We start from the raw sequence: 20,521 nt of genomic DNA on the forward strand, positions 1-20,521 counted from the left end.
ATAACATAACATTACATTGTATATGATGTTAGTTTAGGTAGGTATGTTTTATAAGTATAGTCATCCAGTGGTTTATTTAGACATTTTCTGGAGGAGGGTGTATTTATTTATCTAAAGCTCGAAGATATGAGGGGACTTTGCCTTTATTTATTCCATCTAAGTTACTTTAAATTGTAATAATATAAACACAAAATTATATATACATATAGGTTACTTAGGTACTTGAGAAACTTAAAATTTTTTGCTAAAACAAAATATAATGCTTATAAATTATAATTTATTACGAATGAATCGGTATAAATATATTTATATAGTATACCTACCTAACTAGTAACTAAAGTTTTAATTTATACTCGAAGCTATATGTATTATTATTATTATTATTATTTGTTAATAGTTAATTATTAATAATATGAAGTACTAGGTAGGCATTTAAATATTATTTATTATTTCATTACTTATATTATATTTTATACATATATAAAGTCCTAATAGTTAAAATACTCGTATATAAGTTATATAACACAACATTTAACTTTAATTTTTAGTTTTAGACTCTTATCAATGACGTCTTCATTTTTTTTTTTAATTGTCATTTATGATATGTACATTATTATTTTGTGCGATAGCGCCAATAGTTTATAAAATGTTTACTAGAATATATACGTAGGTACTTGAAAAAAGTCACGCATTAGTAACACTTTATTCTATAAAATTTTACAACAATTCATTTTCTTTTGAGATGACGGGTAGAATTTTTAAACATAGGCATAGTTCTTGCTGCTAAAATAGGTAACTATAGTCTATAAGCGGATTTCCGTTATTTAGTGAGGAATGTTAGTGACGATATAAATGGACAACCCATGGGCCATAACAACGACTTTTATCGTTTACATTTAGAGATTAGAATGGATAATATGGTTTATGACTTTGGGTATGGACTAATATCGCGTCTATAACATAACATTTTCGTTTAGGGTCAGTAGAGGTGTACCAATTGCACTCCTTATATTTTAGGAAAAGTATACCAATTAAGCTTGCATAACACATACTACCTACTTATTTATTGATCGATCGATTAGAGGTTAAAATAACTGGGTATAATATATTTTATAACAGTATCAGGAATTTTATAAAACCAATTGTAATGTAAAGTACTTAACTGGTTTTTAATTTTGAATAATTGGTGATCAAAAAATAACTTATAAAATGCGAAAAAAAATTATTTATTTATATTATACTATTATTATTATTATTATTATTATTATTATTAATACACACAAAAAGATTGGTTAATGTTTTAATTTATTTTATAATAATTATAACAAACTAATACATTTTTCTTAGATATTATAAAATATTTTGAGTAAACTGCCATGACTTTATGTCGTTATAATGATGTAATCAAGGGCGTTTGTGAATAAACATGGTTTTTACTAAAATGTTCTCCTAAGACCACCTTTGAAATCTAAACTCTCCCTATCCAATAAACTCACCATTTACTATATAGAAGTCAATAATTCGACCAGTTTGGACATACGGTATTCAGTTATGCCAGTTATGGGGCACTGCAAAGCCATCCAATACCAAAACGCTTTAGATATTTCAATCCATCTGCCTCGAAAGTTAACATTTTCTCCTTGGTGCTTCACAAAAACCTAAAAATTCCTACCCTTAATCAGTTAACAAAATTATATTACTTTAGATTTTAGATTTCATACTAAATTAAAGTAATTAAACTCTCACAATAACTCGTTAATAAAACAACTATTTTCCACCACACTTCCTGTCAAAAAACAGTTGCCTAGACCTAGAGTCCAAGAGATCTAAAATAAAATAAAAATAATAATAATAATAATAATAAAAACACAATAATAAGTACCTGAAAGGCTGAAAAGTACCAGGTCGGATGAGTGGCTGCTCATAAAATATGTAAATTTCCTGTCAATAACTATTATATACACAATCAAATTTGCTTATTATACATTAATATATAATAATTATATTGTATATTTGTTTAGATTGTAAATTATTTTAAATAAAAAAATAATATAATAATATATAATATCTGTGGAATGATGCTATAATAATGAACTATGGCTGGAGCTGATATAATTCCTAGATATCTAATTAGTTTAAAAAATATATAAATATATTTATATTATATACTACTGATGGTTCGTTGGCTCAATGACTTCAGATGGAATAATATCTTTATATTCCGGTGCTGATATAGCAATAGGCTATAATCAGAGCCGTGCCGTTAAGACTTGGCGCCCAGGGCAAAATTAAAAATATTCGCCCCCTATTTTATTATGAATTTTTATCATTGTGCATTTAAATTTTTTTGGCGCCCCTTTAAACCATGCGCCCGGGGCACATGCCCCCTAGCCCCCCCACGGCATGGTTCTGGCTATAATGAATGTAGACAGTAAGTATAATTTTATAGAGAAGTTGACCAAAATTTTGCGGGGTGAATATGCCTGTGTGTCAGTCTAAACACATCTTCCCATTCACATTTTAAATAACTATAATAATTATATGTATAAATAATATGATTAACTGCCCGTTCGAACAATTATCATAAATAATCAAAAATATTTTGATTAGAAATATACCTAATAATAAAATTTAAAAATATGTGTCATTTAATAAAAAAAAATTTTTAAAAGTTATAGGTACCTAATAATTCAAATTTGAACTTGTTTTGCAACAACATTAAGTTATGTAAAACTAAAGACGTGTCAACGGACCTGGTCTATTATTAATACGTAAATTAAATCAATATATCACTAAATATTGTATTTTGATTCGTATGAATTATGATTATTTAAGGGTTATGTTACCAGCCACTAGGTGTATATTTCTGTATTTGTGTCCATCTGGGCCACCACAAAAACCCAACAATTTATACAAATATTTATAATGGACGTACAAACTGGATAGTTGATATGGTTGATATTTACCCGTATTGCAATACGAAAGAAGCTACGAGAAGCACAAAAACAACAAAAATATGATATGTACGAAAATGTTGTGACTATTTAAAATAATAAAAGATTAAAAACCTTTTTTTTATTAATATCATTAGCATATCGTTTTATTATTTATTTTGCAACATGAGCAACAATAAGCTATTCATATCGGCAGTCACTATATATATGTTATAAGCACACGATATTAAATAATAATGAATTCATTAGTTTATAAGGGTTTACCGTAATATTACTTTGTTCAAAGTAACGTTCGGTAATAAATAATATTACCAAGTTTATGTACGTGCCCGACAGATAATATAATAACATCACACATTATAATATTACTGGTTCATAGAATCAAACATTTATTAGAGTATGAAAATCTAAATCAAATCATACGTTTTGTTAAAATTCCCTATTATTAGTATCACAATATTAAATACCTATTACCTACACTATATATGGGACAATTAAACCGCTTTTATCGCTTTAAATAAGTAATTAAGACCAGAGCGGTTTTTAGTTATTTTACCATAACATAATTTATAGGTAAATATACTGCAGTTTTAGATCCGGTCTATACACAGCGTTTCCAGTCACCGGTACAGACCCTTCTAATTTAAAACGACGTAAAATCAGGAGTTTGCGGTTTTTATTATTTCGGCGTTTTCCGCCGCGTATCGTTCCGTCGTGTAAGTATAGGCAGTATAGCTGTGTACAAGACGATGAATTTTCAATACTACGGAAAACGCAGTGTTTAGCGCCGGCCTTGGACTGAATTACGAACATAAAATAAATATCATTTAAATAATGCTCAAGAGTAATATTATACAGTATTATTGACAAAATAATTGATATAGTTTCTTTTCTAGGTCTTTCTTCTTTGCACCTGAGTTATTTATTTAAATTTCAAACATACGAATGCAAAATGTAAACTAATATTCGGGTCTTAATCGCTATGCTTAATAGTACTCCCAAAAAATAATAATATGAAAAGTAAGTACCTACACATTTTTTGTCTTTTACTCTTAGAATATTAATTGTTAATTATAATAGAAAAATATTTTATTAACAATTAACAAATTTGCATCCGCATTGTTGTCTATTATAGATTGAAAAATCAGTTTCTTTAAATCTAAAAGATTGTTTTTATGCTAGTAAATAATTATCAGGTATCAAAAAACTATATTCTGTTCAAGTTAAGAAACGTAGTCGGCGGCCGACTATTGCACAGGGGCGTCGGCGCGTCGCTTCACTATGCATGGTAGACTTACAAATCGTTGACTCGGTAGGACGGTAGCGAATAGCGATAGATAAACGGCAAAACGGGTGTTGTCTGATTAACGCCTGACGAAAACTGATCGCTGCCGATTACGTTTTTTAACTTGAACAGAGTATAACAAGGCATACAATTGAATAAAATACATATCACGTGCTATTTTTATAATAAATTAAAGTTGTAAAAGTTTTGTGTTGGAACGCATGTTTATGAGATGAGTTTTAATTAATTCAAGTGTTTTGAAAATAAAAATAATTAGGTATGGGTTTGAATCTTCAGATTTTTAAGGGTTTTTATGGGTTTCATTTACTTTAAGTGCAAAATAGACCTATTATTTTCTTTGCCGTATTTTTTTTTTTTGTTCAAAAATTTGTATAACGTGCTTTGTTTTAATTCATTTTTGAAGTATAACAATAAATATAAAAAAAAATAATATGATTTATGGTATTTACCAGATTCAAAAACAAAATAACTTGCATCAATATTATGACGTTAAGCTGAATTCACGGTATATTATATTATCATTGATTATAAATACTAGTATTATCTATGATCTATACAACAATGGAATGCTCGCCGCGCGTAGGCATAACTTTAGTATACCTTTATCAAGGCACACTTTATGCGAAACTAGACATTCGTATGAGGCTAGGCTAAAATATTTTTAAATTGTTCCCCCTTTTCGTCAAAAGAACATAAGCAACTTAAATGTATATATTTTATTAATTTACAGAAGAACTTACTTATAATAGGTAATTATACGATTAATACTCTGGGCTTTGTTTTTGGTAAAAACAGTTAATGTATTCTTAGATATTAGTACTTTTTTTTCGTACGTTATAGTCATACTGCGACTGCCACAATAAATTTTACTAGCAAAACCGACAAAGCTAAGGGAACGTGTATGGAAAATCCAGTCGTTCTCCAATGCCCAATTACAGGCTACAGCCTCGGAGACGACCGGAATAGGTGCCTGTCCCCAGGTCGCGGATAGCGGAAAAGTCTGCTAGTAGTGTAGTAATCGCGAACAACGAATAAGCGACCGCTTGAAATCGACTCGGCGTCCGATGACGAAAGGTCCTTCGTCGACTCTGAGCGGTCTTTCGTTTCGGCGTCCAATTTTTCCGCATACATCGGACGGCAGGAAAACGCGGTCCCCGTGTTAGACTCCCGGACCCGGCGGCGGGTTCGTCAGTTCGTGAGCCGTGGTTTTGGTGGTTCATCGTCGTCCTTATCGTCGATAGCCGCGGGAGTAGCCGTCGAGCTGTGCTCTATCGATAACTGCAGTTACGAACGGTGGTAACACTACGGGTCGGAGATCAAGTCCTGCAGCCGTCACGTGCAGCCTCAGCTCCGCCAGCGGACCTCCGTTCGAGGGTTGGTTTCGTGTGGTCTTGTGGTTTTCGTTATATAAATAGCTGGCGGTACCGTAACCGGCGGGTTCCGCGACCATTAAAGAAACCAGGTAACTTTCGTCCTTCGTTCCGTAATATATTCGAGCGAGGAATTCCAAGGAGATAAATAGTGTTATTAAATACCACAGTCTGTTTTCGGTGACGATATTGCGTGACGCCGCAACGGGAATACGGTCTGTCGACATCGGTCACCATCACCACCGATTTTCTTATTATTTGTTCGTAAATAAATATGCGTATATTTGATGAAAACGTATTGTAGAAATACCACCACAACTGAACATAGTACGATATATATTCAATTAAATATTGACGAATAAATTAAATTGAAAAAAAATATCTAAAAATAATTTTCACTTGCTGATTTTAGTTTAATGTTTTAAAAACCTCTTCTTATTTCTTATAATTTTGTGAATTTACTAATAATTACACCAGTGAAGAGAAGCTAATATTATATACATGTCAATATGTATGCATTATTATGTTGAATAATCAATAAATGTTAATAAATTAACATTGATAAAAGTAGATATTTATCTTTTTTGTCACTGCACTTTGGAAAAATAACCACAACACGGTATTTAAAAAAAAAACATATTCCTATACAAAATTAGATAGTGTGTGTTGAACTGTTGCATAAATAAGGCACAAGTCATATATTATAATAATTTTAATTTGTGTATGAAAAATTGCCTTATTTCTATATTAACTGTAATTATTATTATTTTTCACTCTTCAGCCTTCGTAATTTTTAAACCTGTTAATTGTTTAATATAGGAAATAAATATTTTTTTTAAGATAAAAGTCACAAATAAAATAAATATGAATGATAAAATAAAAGAAAACATTGTCGCAAAATAGATATTGAATCTATCCTGAAAAATACTGCGTGATATTGACATTTTGATAAGAAATATTGATATCGCTTATCAGCTATCACAATCAATAAGTTTTCTATAATATACTGTATTACAATAAATTGTCTACTAACCACTGTCATTATTCATTTAAATAAATGACAGTCTTATATATTTCCCTACACTTTTACAGTATCAATTATTACTAGGTACACTGAATTTATTCAGATTACAGTCACACAGTGACGTACGTAGGATTTTTTTAAGGGGGTGTCATAAATCATAATTGTATGCATAAATTGACCTTTTTTTTTTTTAGTCATCGTTTTATAATTTGAACAGATACTTATTTTTAAGAGGGGTGTCATATCTCCGTGACACCCCCCTCCTGTGTACCCCACTGCAGTCACATAATTATTATGACTTTCGTTTTATTGAATACTGATATAAATCATTATTTAAAATCAAAATGTAAATATTAATAATAACTATAAGTGTCAGAATAATTTTATTTTATGAGTTTATGGAATAAAAAAAAGTATTCAAAATTACAAATAATAACTTTTTATTGAATTCGATTAAATATTACAAATTGCGATATATCTTATACGTTAACAAAATATAATTATACATTTTTTTGCCTTTTCGTATTTATGATGACAAAAAGATATTTAAAGTATTTAATACTTATATAATTTAATTATGTAAAATGTTTCATAATTACTTACATCTATAATAATAAACAATAATCTGACTGTCGGTTAACAAACAAAAACATTTATACATTTTTTTTTAAATTTTGTAACCCTTCTATATTATTCTTATTATATTAACAAAACCAATTAATAATGTTATTATTATTTAATATATTTTAGGTAACAAAGTGTGGATATGTTAATATTGAAGGACCTAAAGGTAGGGCAGAATAAAAACATCCCATTAAGGCACTGCATAAAGAATACCTTATTTGAGTTGGCCTTAGGCTGTTAGTCAATCGCTTACTACGTAAGTGCGCTATAATGGTCATAGGGATTTGAATTAATCGTTTTATTATCTGTTATTCGAAAACAACTGTAAATATCTTTTACGTACAATAATAACAAAATATTATGTGCTAATTGTATCGAACGTATTGTAAGTTTTGTAACATTGTAACGGTGAAAAATCAAATGATTATTGTTTATCTTCAAAGGTTTGTCAGTCACACGTAATATAATTTAACGCTGAATATTATACACGATAAAACAAAGAAAACATAAAAATGTTCACCGGGTAATTGGAAATGTATAATACGTTCATGTTATTATGAATCGATTGTGAACAGTGTCTTCGAATTGTATTGTAATATTTTAGTTATAAAGCCAATGGTTTAATTTTCAATTCAGATATATCGAATTCATTAGCATGGTTTGAAAATGTGTATAAATTTGATATCCTCTTTATTGCATACGGAGATCCTCGGTGGGTGATATGAAACGGTGGCAGGTACCTAATTATGTATAGAGATCTATTTTATGTAATAAAATATGTAGGTATTTTTATACAAGTATAATGCAGGTACGTGTGGTGAGTATATAAAACGGTGCAATGTGGTCGAAGCTTGTAAGGAGAAAATGATTTCATATCTTACTTACGACAAAAATAAAATAAAAATAGTAATTATGATAGTTCATTATTCACATATTAATCTAGTATAATTCCAAACGGTACATTTTTAAACAATGTGTTTTTACAAGCATATTAATAATATTTTAATTTTGGCAAAAAAAAAACATCCAAATTATACCCTTGTTAATATATATATATATATAAATATATACATACATATATATATATATATATGAATGTGTGTATATTATAAATATATAATATCATTATTAACATAATATAATATTATAACATTGTATTTTACAAAAAGTTTTTTAAAATTATTCGTTTGATCATACACGTTGGTACGATGTACATATTAATAAATATTATATATAATATTATACCTACGATGTTTTATAATACGTGATTATTATGCGTACAACGAGTCCCATTATTTTTAAAAACATAGCAAGTAGAGTAAATGATTTACAACTATTTATTTGTAAAATACGCCAAATTTTAGTGTGCGTTATGTACAAATTAGCGGGACAAGGTGGTGCAATGGTCATGACGTACGTTGTTATTGGTTCGAACCACGGCCAGGGCAAAAAATACTACTTCGTATTCCCCCTCTGTCATTCCGATTACTCTACCCTGCCCCACCGATCGGACTCCACTGGGAGTCCACACACGTAAAATATCTCTTCTTCGAGAAGAGGGATGTAGTACGCTAGAAACACTATGCCCCCTTTCCATGTGATAAGATATTGACAAGACTGATCAGGTCTTTTCAATTATAACGAGTAATAAAAAAAAATATGTATGAATTGAATAATTAATGTTGTATATGTATATATAATATATAAACTTACAATGTGTATAACAATGGTTCTTAACGGTCGTTTATTATTAGTGATTGTATTTTTAGCGGTTTTGATACGAAATAATGGTATTGTACAGTATTGGTCCTCTCGGAAACCTATTTTATTTTTCAAAAACAAACATTTTCTCAAAATATTATTGATCAGGTATTCGAAATACTGCAAAAATTGAAGTTGTGTTTCTAAACGGCGGAACTTAGATTTTTAGATTTCATACAACTTAAACTACTGACTTAAGATCATCGTGTTCTTCGAGAGGGAAACGCGATATATATATATATAGTATAGGTATACGGAAAAAAAGGAAAACTATATAAACGTTATAAACCGAAAATCAGATTTTCGACAATACACGTCTTGTATTAGTTGTATTTAAATATACTACCTATCCACCTAATTAGGATTCATTTCTTAAAATTTGGGTCAATATCATATTTAACGGGTAACGAATAGTTTCGCGCGGGTCCAGCTGACCGTATACACGGTTACAGCATTAATTTAGAAAATAATTGTTAGATTTATACAGTGTAATACAAAATAAATAATTTGATTGACACGTACTGTACACACCTCGACGGAGGTTCGTTCGGAAAACCGCAGAACTCAGATAAGTATTGATGAAATCGGAGAATTATCACACTTGGCGAGTGCAATGGCGATCGAAAGAACCTCATCTGCAGTTTCAACTAGTTTTTAATAAAATATCGGTGGAAAAACCCGGACGCATTATAATATTTAAAGGTAGAGAAACGCTGCAGCAGTAATAATAACAATGTACAACTCATCAATAATAATAAAAATAATAAACGTCAATATTAAATCGTCAACAAAATGTTTCAACAAAAAGAAAAAAATTTCGGCTGTCGTCTCCGTCTTCGTATAGTTTGCATGTGTGTGTGTGTGTGTGTGTGTGTGTGTGTTTGTGTGTGTGTGTGTGTGTGTCGCGAATATTGAAATTATAATATATATATATATATATTTATATATTAAAAAAAAAATTAATGTTTACAGTTCGGCCAAGTCGCGGGCGGCTGATTGCTGCGGGGGCGGCGGCGTCGGCTTCGGGCGCGCGGCGGTTCACGGCCGCCGCCGTCGTCAGTCCGTGCGCCGCCGGCACGTGCACTTGACGATCCACTCGACGTCCACGTACACGCTGTGCACATAGTCGTCGGCGGTGGCCGAGAAGGGCCGGCGAACGGGTTCCCAGAGATCGTCGCCGGGCACAGCGCCGTCTAGCCGGTCGTGGCCTTCCACCGGGCTCCGGCACAGAAATTCCACCTTGACGGTGGTGCTGAGCTCGGGAGCGCACACGATGCCACTGCCGCCGCCCGAGGACGGACACGCGGCGCCGCACCGCTTCGGGTGGAAGGTCTTCCGGCTCCGGCAGTCGCCGAACTTCAGCCGGACCGGTGTCGTCGACTTGATCGTCGCCTTGCACTCGTGGCCCTTCTGCGCAAACGGATACAGACGATAATTAAAATACAGTATAACAATTGGAATTAAATCGTACGACTATAGTGTTTTTAGCCATAAAAATCGAAGATTTTATGACAATAAGATCTCACTGCAAAACATTTAGTTTCTAAATTTTCATGATTCTTACGAATTTTGTCGAAAACCGGTTAATCGTAAATATTTCTGCGTTCCCTTAATTTTATTTTTTCGATTAATAAAGCCTACTGGAAAATTTATACTTTTGATCAAAGCACTAACTAATAAATCTAATTTGCTATCTAAAATTCCAAAACTACCCTCAAAGTCGAAAATCTAATTATTTTTACTGTCCCAAAATACGATGACAGATAGAATAAGAACACAATTATTATACATAATTGTAAAATCAATACATTCATCGTTCATATTCAATCGTGTAATTGAAGAGCGTATACTGTATAGTTTGTAGATACCAAAGAGGCTACATGGTTGTGATATCATTACCACTGAAAGTATTATGTAATTAATAATAATACTACAATAATATCTACATTAATAAAAATAAATATAATATGGCAAATTATATCTGTAGACTGAAATTATTACAGTAATAATGAAAATAAATAATATTGAAATTTATTGAATTTAAAAAAAATCAGCTGATTTATTTATTTATGATGTACATTAGGTATGTGAATGTTATATCAATGTAACTAATTAATATTATCAAAACTCTACCTAACTTAATTTTGCCACTATCAGTCCAAGAAAAATTGTCTCATGACAGCCTCATCACCAAAATGTCTATAATAATGTTTGATAATTTTACTACCTATCGAGGAGTAAAAATCACATATAATTTGTGCATAAACCACAAATAGCGGTTTTTTACACATCCCTATTTGTAGTATTACTAACATATTTAAAAAACGTGTTCAAGTTATGTACTCATTAAAAGTTATAAGAACCCTATTTTATGTTATAATATATAAATATATAATATTTTAGTATTTTGTTAGGTACATAATCATTTCGTTCGTATAATATACGAGTGATATACGCGGCTACCATGATTGTAAAAATAAAAAATTAGGTAAATTACGGCCAATGCATTTAGTTTGTACTCGAGTTTATTATTGTGTGATTTCTCTTTACGAACGTGAATTGCACGAAGCCGGGGAAACTAGAATAATTGAAATACGCTTTTGAATGCCGATCCCACATAATTGATTGAGCTTATTTTTTTTATTCGTATGAAATTTATTTCACCAAAATCGCTGTTACGTTTATTATTTTTTATGGTAACGAATTTCACGCGCAATTACCGTAGTAAATCGTATTATACAGGTATGCCTACAATTTATCTATATAAACGTTGGGACAATCGAATTTTTACAACCGGGTCTTGTAAAATTCAATTAAATAATGTTGATAGAATGTTGTTAAAATATTATGACCATAAATCTAATATCGCGTTATACTCTAATACAGATATAAATATATATAATATATATATATATATATAATATTGTTTAGTCTTTGTCGTCGCGAAAGGAAAATGATAATATGAAGAATAAAGGTAAAGACGCATTAAATAAAGTAAAACTAACGTTAAACTAATCGATTTAGCGGAGAAAATAATAGGATATTATTATCGTTTGTGACTTCGACAAAGGTAATTTCGAAACGGACAGAATACAAACACCAAACAAGAAGAGTGGATATATATTTAAACTAGATAATTTATTTGTAAGAGATAGGGATATTAAACGAAATGAATATGTCGTATATAATATATATATAGTATCATAAAGGTGACTGCTTGGAATTTGTGGTCAAAGAAACACGTGAATAGAGAGATTGTTATAGTACTGTTAGCCTTGCGGTGGTAGGCAATTTGTATAACCTGCGACAGAAGCTAAATAGGTTAGCAGGCAGAATAGACATTTTCTCGTATATATTCTCTAGCTTAGACAACGGCAATATGACGTAGGTACTTGAAAGTCTGTTATGTAAAATTGTAAAATACTCATTTTCGTATCAAATGAATTGAGTTTGATAAGGCTTTTTTATGTTGGTGGTTACTTTAAACAGTAATGTAATAAGTTAAAAAATAAACATGAAAATTATAGCTGTATAAAAAATCATCACGGTTAATATACGTCTTAAAAAAAAATGGTTTAAAATACACGAAAACAGATTATTTGACTATCATAATCGCAGCTGTGTTAGTGTTTTTTATATTTCAAATGGTATAGGTATAGTTACATAACAGTAAATCAAATTTTTATGATGTGTATTATACACCTCATCGACCAGAGTCGTTTATTTTTAATTAGTTACATTCATTCGAGTGTATACCACGGTTTAATAGTCCGTGCACTTGGAGAATATTAAAACGAATACGGTTTATTTTTATTTAATGAATCTGGTGTAGAACTGACTCCCTGCCGAATAGTTTGAAACGCGCCTTTGTGTTTGACGAAAATAAAATATTTCAATAAATTATTATTATACCCGGGCCTTAAAACGAATAAAAATATATCCTCTACGATCGTTATCGGTAAAAGTTTTGTCGCTAACGCTTTAAGTAACTTTTATGATTTCCAAAACAGTACAATAATATATATGTAGGCATAGGAAATAAAAGAACAAACTAATTTCTATTCAGATTGAATCCGAGGCGTAAAAGTTGTCGACCGACTTTTCGGACTCGAACAGGAATATTTTTGATTCATTGTCTTTCTCCCTCTATCACTGTTTCCTTTCGGTACGCCCATTAGTCTATCCTGCCAGAAACAACTTGTCTGCGCGAACGGTATGGGGCGCGGTTAAAATAAAAGGTAAACACGACCCGCGACGACAAATACTGTAGACGTGACGTGCAATAGTAAGGCATTCAAATTTTCCCCTTCCCACTACCCGTCACAGCATTCGGCCAGATGTTTCGGTCGTGAAAAATTGTACTATTTTCTATCCTTCAATGCATGAGGGTTCTGAACATGAATAATGGAATTCGCATTAAAAAAAAAAAAATTATTTATCAGGATGATGATGCGATAACGGTGGTTGGCCGGACGCATTACCATCAAGGTGGCAGTGCACGTACTCCTCCGTCTCGTTGGTTTTAAATCTACGCAGAACGTTCTTATTTTATTCCATTTAACCATTCAGTTTTTACAACTCGTATACGCCATATGGATATTGAACGATATAACGTATTTTATTTTTTTTTTATCACTAATGGCAAGCTACACGTGATGTCGAGGTTTTTATCGAACACGTACAAGTTGGTAATAAAACCAGAAAAAACGGTTTTAGTTGGTTCAACGTCGTTTTATCATTAAAACAATATTCATTTGAAATTACTTGAAGAAAGTACATAAAAAATAAATTATAATTAAATATTGTACATGTTTTATTTTAATGGATGTGGTACGTTTATATAATAGAACACCATTATGTTTACATACATTAATTAATATTTCTGTTTTTTAATTAAATTATTATTTATTTATGCTGCGTTAAGTTTACTACGTAAATCACTAGAATATTGGTGAGGTAATGTATAGTATAAAATTTAAACGAGTTGGAGACGGAGCTTTAGAAAAATTATTAGTCCTACACTCCTCCGCATAAGTTATTTTATAGGTATATTATATTCAATTATATTTTAAGCTTTACATTAATATTTTTTTTTTTTAGACGATCTGATTTAATATTATTATGAACTAAAAAGTGTGCAGTTTAATTTGAATTAGATTTCATGATTTTATTTACAAATGTTGCGATACTGATTTCACTGACGTTTTAATTTTTTTTCCACATAATTTTATTATCAAAATAATACATAGGCAATTATGAAAATAAGATAATTAAATAAACCTAGTGTATTATAAGTTTTGAATTTATGATAATTAAAGAAAAAATCAGGCAAGTGGTTACCGTACTTGTACAGAAAAATAGGTTATTCGTAATTAGATATAAAAAGAAAAGTTTTCATATATTTTTAACTACAGAATAGATTAAATTTTAACTTCAAATGTAAATATAAAAAAAAATGTACCTATGTGTTTTTAATATTTGTATACAAATAAAAGATTAGCCGGTGTAGGATCTTGTGTTAAATTTCATTGACATTTAAAGAAAAAAAATTACCTCATCTATAAATAACTAGAAAAGAATAAAAATATTTTGAAAATAACATCATGTATAAAAAATGATAAAAAAAAAAAATTAATAATGTTTACAAATAGCGTTTATAATAAATTGATGGCTGGATGTAAATATATATGTAGTTTAGAAGATACATGGTTTGGGTACTCAAGCCAAAATAGATTTTAGGATATATAATAAATATAATATAGTTGTACATGCACGCGTTTGTTTATAAGTATTATTAGTATTTTTAGCTTGCCGCTGTTTATTTTCATTTTTTATAAGAAAATGTATTCAATTGTTTTGGATTTTATCGTTAATACGAATACATTGAAATTATAGTTAATATTAATGTATTGTGATAGTAAAATATTAGTATATCATAGGTATTATGCTTACTCGAATGTGATGGTGTCTTGCATATTTAGCATTCACCAATGGTGGCGAGTGACACGGCCTTATTTGACAAAGTCTAGTTTCGTTATTAGGCTTACACGCTTCATTTGCATTAGACATGCGCCTAGAAAGGCCTAATCCACACTGGGATGAACATTCCGCCCACGGTGTGACCAATGCTTCACAATTTGGCGGCCTTTCCACTACAAAAAAAAAAAAAAACATATATTTAATTTATTTAAATTCATTTATATTGGTATTTTATGAATCTTTACAACATTGAAAATGCGATAAAGAAATTTCAGTAATTAAACATGTTCGATAATAACTCATGATAAGATTTGGATGCTAACATTATTTATAATAGGTGTGTTATTAACTTAGTAGATAAGTATTTTGCCAGGCAGTGAATTTGCTTTCTTTTTTCAATATCTATATAGATACTCCGTGTTACTATCATATTCGTTTTTAATACATCGTAAATAATTCATGTATTATTTTGTCTTTAAGTAAAACTTAACGATTTATCGAGAGCATTTTAATCTCATCAATTGTTCAAAACTTGTCGGAACTGGGATGGTTTATCAATCAATTTCGTATTTGGCATGCTCAGGGCTTATCCGGTCGATTGAATTCAATCTCAGCCTCGAACATGGTGTGTTTCGGTGTGACAAGAACCTTAAAAATTCATCAAATACACGGTTAAACTATAAATTATTCATCGTCGGCCATTACGTTTTCCGGTCCATCTAGGTTGGCGACGAAGAAAAAACATAGGAATTATTAAAGAGGCGTAAAATAAACAATAGATATGCTGCAAGTAAAGAAGAAAAGGAGAAAAAAAAAAGAAATTCTGTCAAAAGAAACGTTAATTTGAAATGTGTATTTTGCAACTATTCCGCGTTCTTTTTTCGGTGTCACTAAATGATTCAAATCCTTCAGATCTTTTGCATGCGGAACCCAATTTAAGTTTTAATCCCATCACGTTTCCAGCACGTTAGTTCAGACACTAAGCGTGCGTGTACGATCTAACATGACTTTAGTTGGTATGTGACGCGTATATATGCTTAATTACCGTCTTAGTTGCGGATGAGTTTGAAACAAATAAAATGCGCGCACCGGATTTTGAACCGACGTAATACACACGAAAATTCTAGTATGAATATTATACCCACACGCACGTATATATATTGTGAAATGCTTTTGAAAACTTGATTTATTATATGATTAAAGGAAATGGTCTAACAAAATTTGTATCACGCGTGAACAAATAACATTTAATCCAGCCGAATAACAAATAATCATAAATTTAAAACATATACAAGCTATACATTATATTCATACTGTTATCAATAACGACTACTAAAAACCCATGGAAAAGTTCTATCTAAAGATTCTATTTAAATTTTTATCTTTAAACTTGAAAGTAATTTTTTTTTAATTGAAATTTATGTTCGTTCGTCATTTTGTAGTTAATTTGTTGTTTTTATTTAGAATAATATTATGTATGCATATAAATACGATAATAGTATAATATTTTAAGTTCAAATAGAGAATTATTATTTGTCCGCACAATAACATTATTTACGTAAAACAATAAAAATAATGACTTTGCGGGTAACGTTTATATAATATTCTTACCGTATGTTTTTTATCGAAGGTTAAAAATTGAATTTTCGGTATTTTACAAAGAAATTATCTTTAAATAATTTTTGATACGCAAAAGAAATTTCAAATTCATATTATACGCGGTCAATTCCTTTCCGAACAAGCTAAATATTGTCAGTAGTCCTACCACGGAATTCATAATTTTTCATATATTTGGAAATATGATAATTTTGTATATTTTAGTTTATGGTTAAAGTTTTATCCTGCTTCTTTCAAAGAATTATTAAAATTAAAAAAAAAAATAGGACCTTTTGAAGTATTGAACATACATTTTATAGTTTCTTTTAAGTTTAATATTGTTTAATACATTTTAAGAATCAGATTTTCAAAAATATTTTCAATATTGTGCTGCACTACATATTATTTTTTCGATACATTTTTTCACGGTACTCCAATATGAATTATTATTTTCTACAAAAGTAAATCTACTTATACTGTATACACGATACACGTAACAATTAGTATTTTTAATTTTCCCTCAATAGTTTGTTTGAAAAATATGAATTAACAATTATAAACTATAACTATACTACTGTACGTTAAATTAGATGATATATAGGTCGTTTAGTTTCATTTATATATTGTATACGTCACGTGTTCAATAGATGTATTTATTTTTAATAGTACAATGGCATCCTTGATTTCAGTTGGCAGGAAGTCTTTTTCTTTTCTCGCGGAAATCAAAAAGGTTTGAGAGCAAGTTTGTTCGGGTGTTCCATAATGCTCTGTCAATAGACTTGGTTATCAATAAAGTAGTATAGTAAATCGAAAACGATGACCCAGTCAAACAGCAAACGGCGATATAGATTTTAATCGAAATCATATTATAATCAAATGAAATAGTAGACGAAATTAGTCGATTTCGTCGGACGGCGTCAGTACCCATAGGTACTTACTACTTACCCATGTAGGTTACGGGGTTATACAAGGGCGACATAGTTTCGCGGATACACGAATACGTCTACATTATTGTAATCGTTTCGGCGAGAACGCGGAACGCGGTGCGGAAACATAGTTTAAATTCGACCATGACGCCGAGACAAAATCTCCGCGTTGTTATGATACAACATATACCAGCAGGAACAGAACACGAACGGTGGATACGGCGTGTGTGGATAACGCAATATAACATATTATTATAATGATAATAATATTAATCGTTATAACCCATAAACTTATAAAGAAGACGCGCGTTTCCGTTTCGCCGGGGACGAGACCGCGAACCCCGTCGGCCCGGTTTGTACGGGCTCGTGTGGTCGGATGCGAGAGACGGAGAGATTCGGTCGCACAGCGGTAGGGACCGAGTACGGAGGATTTGTGGCGTATATGTTTTAAGTGCTCCACTCGCGTGCACGGTTTTTAAAAGCTCGCTCTCCCTCTGCCTTCTTCGGCCGCCGCGTATGCTATTCCGGTTCGAAGGGCTCTTTTGAAATTGAACGTGACGTCGCATATAAGCGCCGCACAAAGGTGTATGTGCGCGCGCGCGTGTGCGTGTGTGTGTGTGTGTGTGTGTGTGTGTGTGTGCGTGTGTGTGCGTGTTTGTGTGTACGTGTGACCATTTGAAACATTGATCGAAACCCACCGCCTCTGTAATCTATGAAAAGATGTTATCAATTCGTCGACGCCGCGTCGTTCTCGAACATGACCGACCATAGAATAATATCGTAGACGCGTTGTTTCGGGAGACTATGATATTTCAATGTAATTTCCTGTTTACCAATCTCCCGTAAAAATCGTTTTGTTTTGTTTTTATCTCGACTTGACATGTTTTCCGGGGTCACGGTTAAAAAGACCGCCTCCGAAAAAAATTAAATAAAAGAAAAACACGAAAACATTGTATCGTACCAAGTGAAGTCGAAATAAAACAGTTCCATGTCTCGATCGGTCGAATTAAAAATAGATTTTTGTCAAGTTAGTTTAAAGCGTTGTAAAAAATAATCTTTTCCCGTCTAGCGGACGGTAAACGCTTTTTCCGGCTGCCGTTGTTGTGGGTACAGAAAAATGGAAATCTCTCTCTCTCTCTACAGTGTCCAAATCAGATTAATATACACGAATACGTATCGATACACATTTGGGTGGGTGGGTCACTTTAGTGCAAATTTCATTATGGAGTATCGTGATATTGATAAAGACGTTTTCGGAGGCGGCTGACGTTGTTACAAAAAAAACAGTATGTGTGTGGCTCACGCGGGCGCGCGGCGAGGCAATTTCAGTGTAAGGGGAATTGCGACCCTCAGCTGTGGCCCATACCGCAAGTTTAGGCCGAGACTAAAATAGCTCATTTCCTACCCTTTTTGCACAATATATTATTGTCGATGTTAGATCGATAGTTTTTTTTTTTTTTACCTATTTTATGGTCAATGTGTTTTCATCTATAATAATAGTGTGTTTTATTCGATATGGCTAACCGTTTTTTGTTCTGTATATTATGTAATATATTCCTGTCGTATATATGTTTTTCAAATAATAATAATGAACTATTCAACTATGTATATCACTTACTATTTACGTTGTCACACATCCATTCCCTGCAGCACTGTCCGGGCACTTCGACTAACCGGGGGTGCCTGCAAAGCCCTTGAGGAGATATATTTTCTTGTGGGCACAACGACGCACAGGCATAAGTGCCGTTCTGGAAAAACAATTAATCGAACTGATATGAATAACCATTATTTTTCACGAAAAAACAAAAATATTTTATATTATACAATATATAAATTATTATATAGTTATTGTAGAAACTAGAAACTACAACTTCTGTTGCTGGCTTTTGTCCAGAAATATTTGAAATATATACGTAGGTACAGAAACTTTTCATTAGGTTTCATATTTTATCGTTGTAACAAATAACAAAAAGTTTTTTGTTTATAATATGTCATCATTTAATTCGATTTGAAAAGGGATTCAGTATAAAATAACCACTCAGTTTCATAAATAAAAACGAATAGGGTCTATAAATGATGATTCGATTATTATTATTACAACCAGCACTATAATCTTGAACAAATTTATTATTATTAGGTATATAGATGTCAGTTGCAAAAATATACAAGGTGATTCACCAAATATGATTTCCTCCATACTTTAATTGAATAATTGATTTATTCAATTTTTTTAAAATATACTTAGATAAAGACCACATTTTAAAATTTTTGAGATTTTTCTTATTATTATGTGAACTATTTTTTTACCTAACGTAGTTAATGAATTATTGTTTTTTTTAAATTTTTATGTACCTAACCTAAAATTTAAACCAGTATATGGTTTATGAGTTATTAAAATATTCATATACAAGATAATAATTATTAAAAATTGTTTTACGAAAATTTAAAATGTATAATATAATATCACAAGTAGTATTTATTATACTTAGATCATTTTTGTAAATTATAAATATTGATTGATTATTATAAATTATTAACATTTTCAAATTACTATAATCTCCATATCTTACAAATCCATTATCATTGATCTATTATTTTCACTACACAAAGTTTTAAATACTTCAAAAACGGCTCGTTTGAATTTTGATTTTAATACGTCAACATTTTCATAAAAATAATTTATTAAATAATTTAATTTAAAGAAGGATCAACTTTGAGCACCCTAATAATTTGAAAACCGAAGTTTGTGAATCTTTAAGAAACTTCTTAAGTAGAAAAAAATGTAGAAAATAGAAAAATATTGTCTTTTTAAAATTTTAAAAATCAGATTATGAATAACCTGTATTATTAAAGAAGAAAAAGGAGGTGAGCATGCTTGGTGAATCATTCTATATAAAACCACAGGCTTCGTTGCCACTATGGCAAATCTAATAACGTGCTAGGTAATATTGCTTTCGGCAAGCTGTAAATGATGTAAGGGG

General features: G+C 30.9%; 1 protein-coding gene across 4 annotated transcripts in view; it reads right to left on the minus strand.

The window, feature by feature from the left end:
• Positions 1-10,023: 10,023 nt before the first annotated feature.
• The window catches only part of LOC113547762 (WNT1-inducible-signaling pathway protein 2), a 268,501-nt gene continuing 258,003 nt past the window's right edge, over positions 10,024-20,521 (minus strand). For all 4 annotated transcript variants that reach the window (XM_026948243.1, XM_026948242.1, XM_026948244.1 and 1 more), the window contains 3 exons: positions 19,159-19,288; positions 14,992-15,191; positions 10,024-10,449 (listed from right to left, as the gene is read on the minus strand). In XM_026948243.1, the coding sequence (XP_026804044.1) occupies positions 10,096-10,449; positions 14,992-15,191; positions 19,159-19,288 (684 nt within the window). In that variant the 3' untranslated portion in view covers positions 10,024-10,095. The remainder of the gene's footprint in view (positions 10,450-14,991; positions 15,192-19,158; positions 19,289-20,521) is intronic.

Source organism: Rhopalosiphum maidis, chromosome 1 (genome assembly GCF_003676215.2).
Source record: "Rhopalosiphum maidis isolate BTI-1 chromosome 1, ASM367621v3, whole genome shotgun sequence".
NCBI classification, from domain to species: domain Eukaryota; kingdom Metazoa; phylum Arthropoda; class Insecta; order Hemiptera; family Aphididae; genus Rhopalosiphum; species Rhopalosiphum maidis.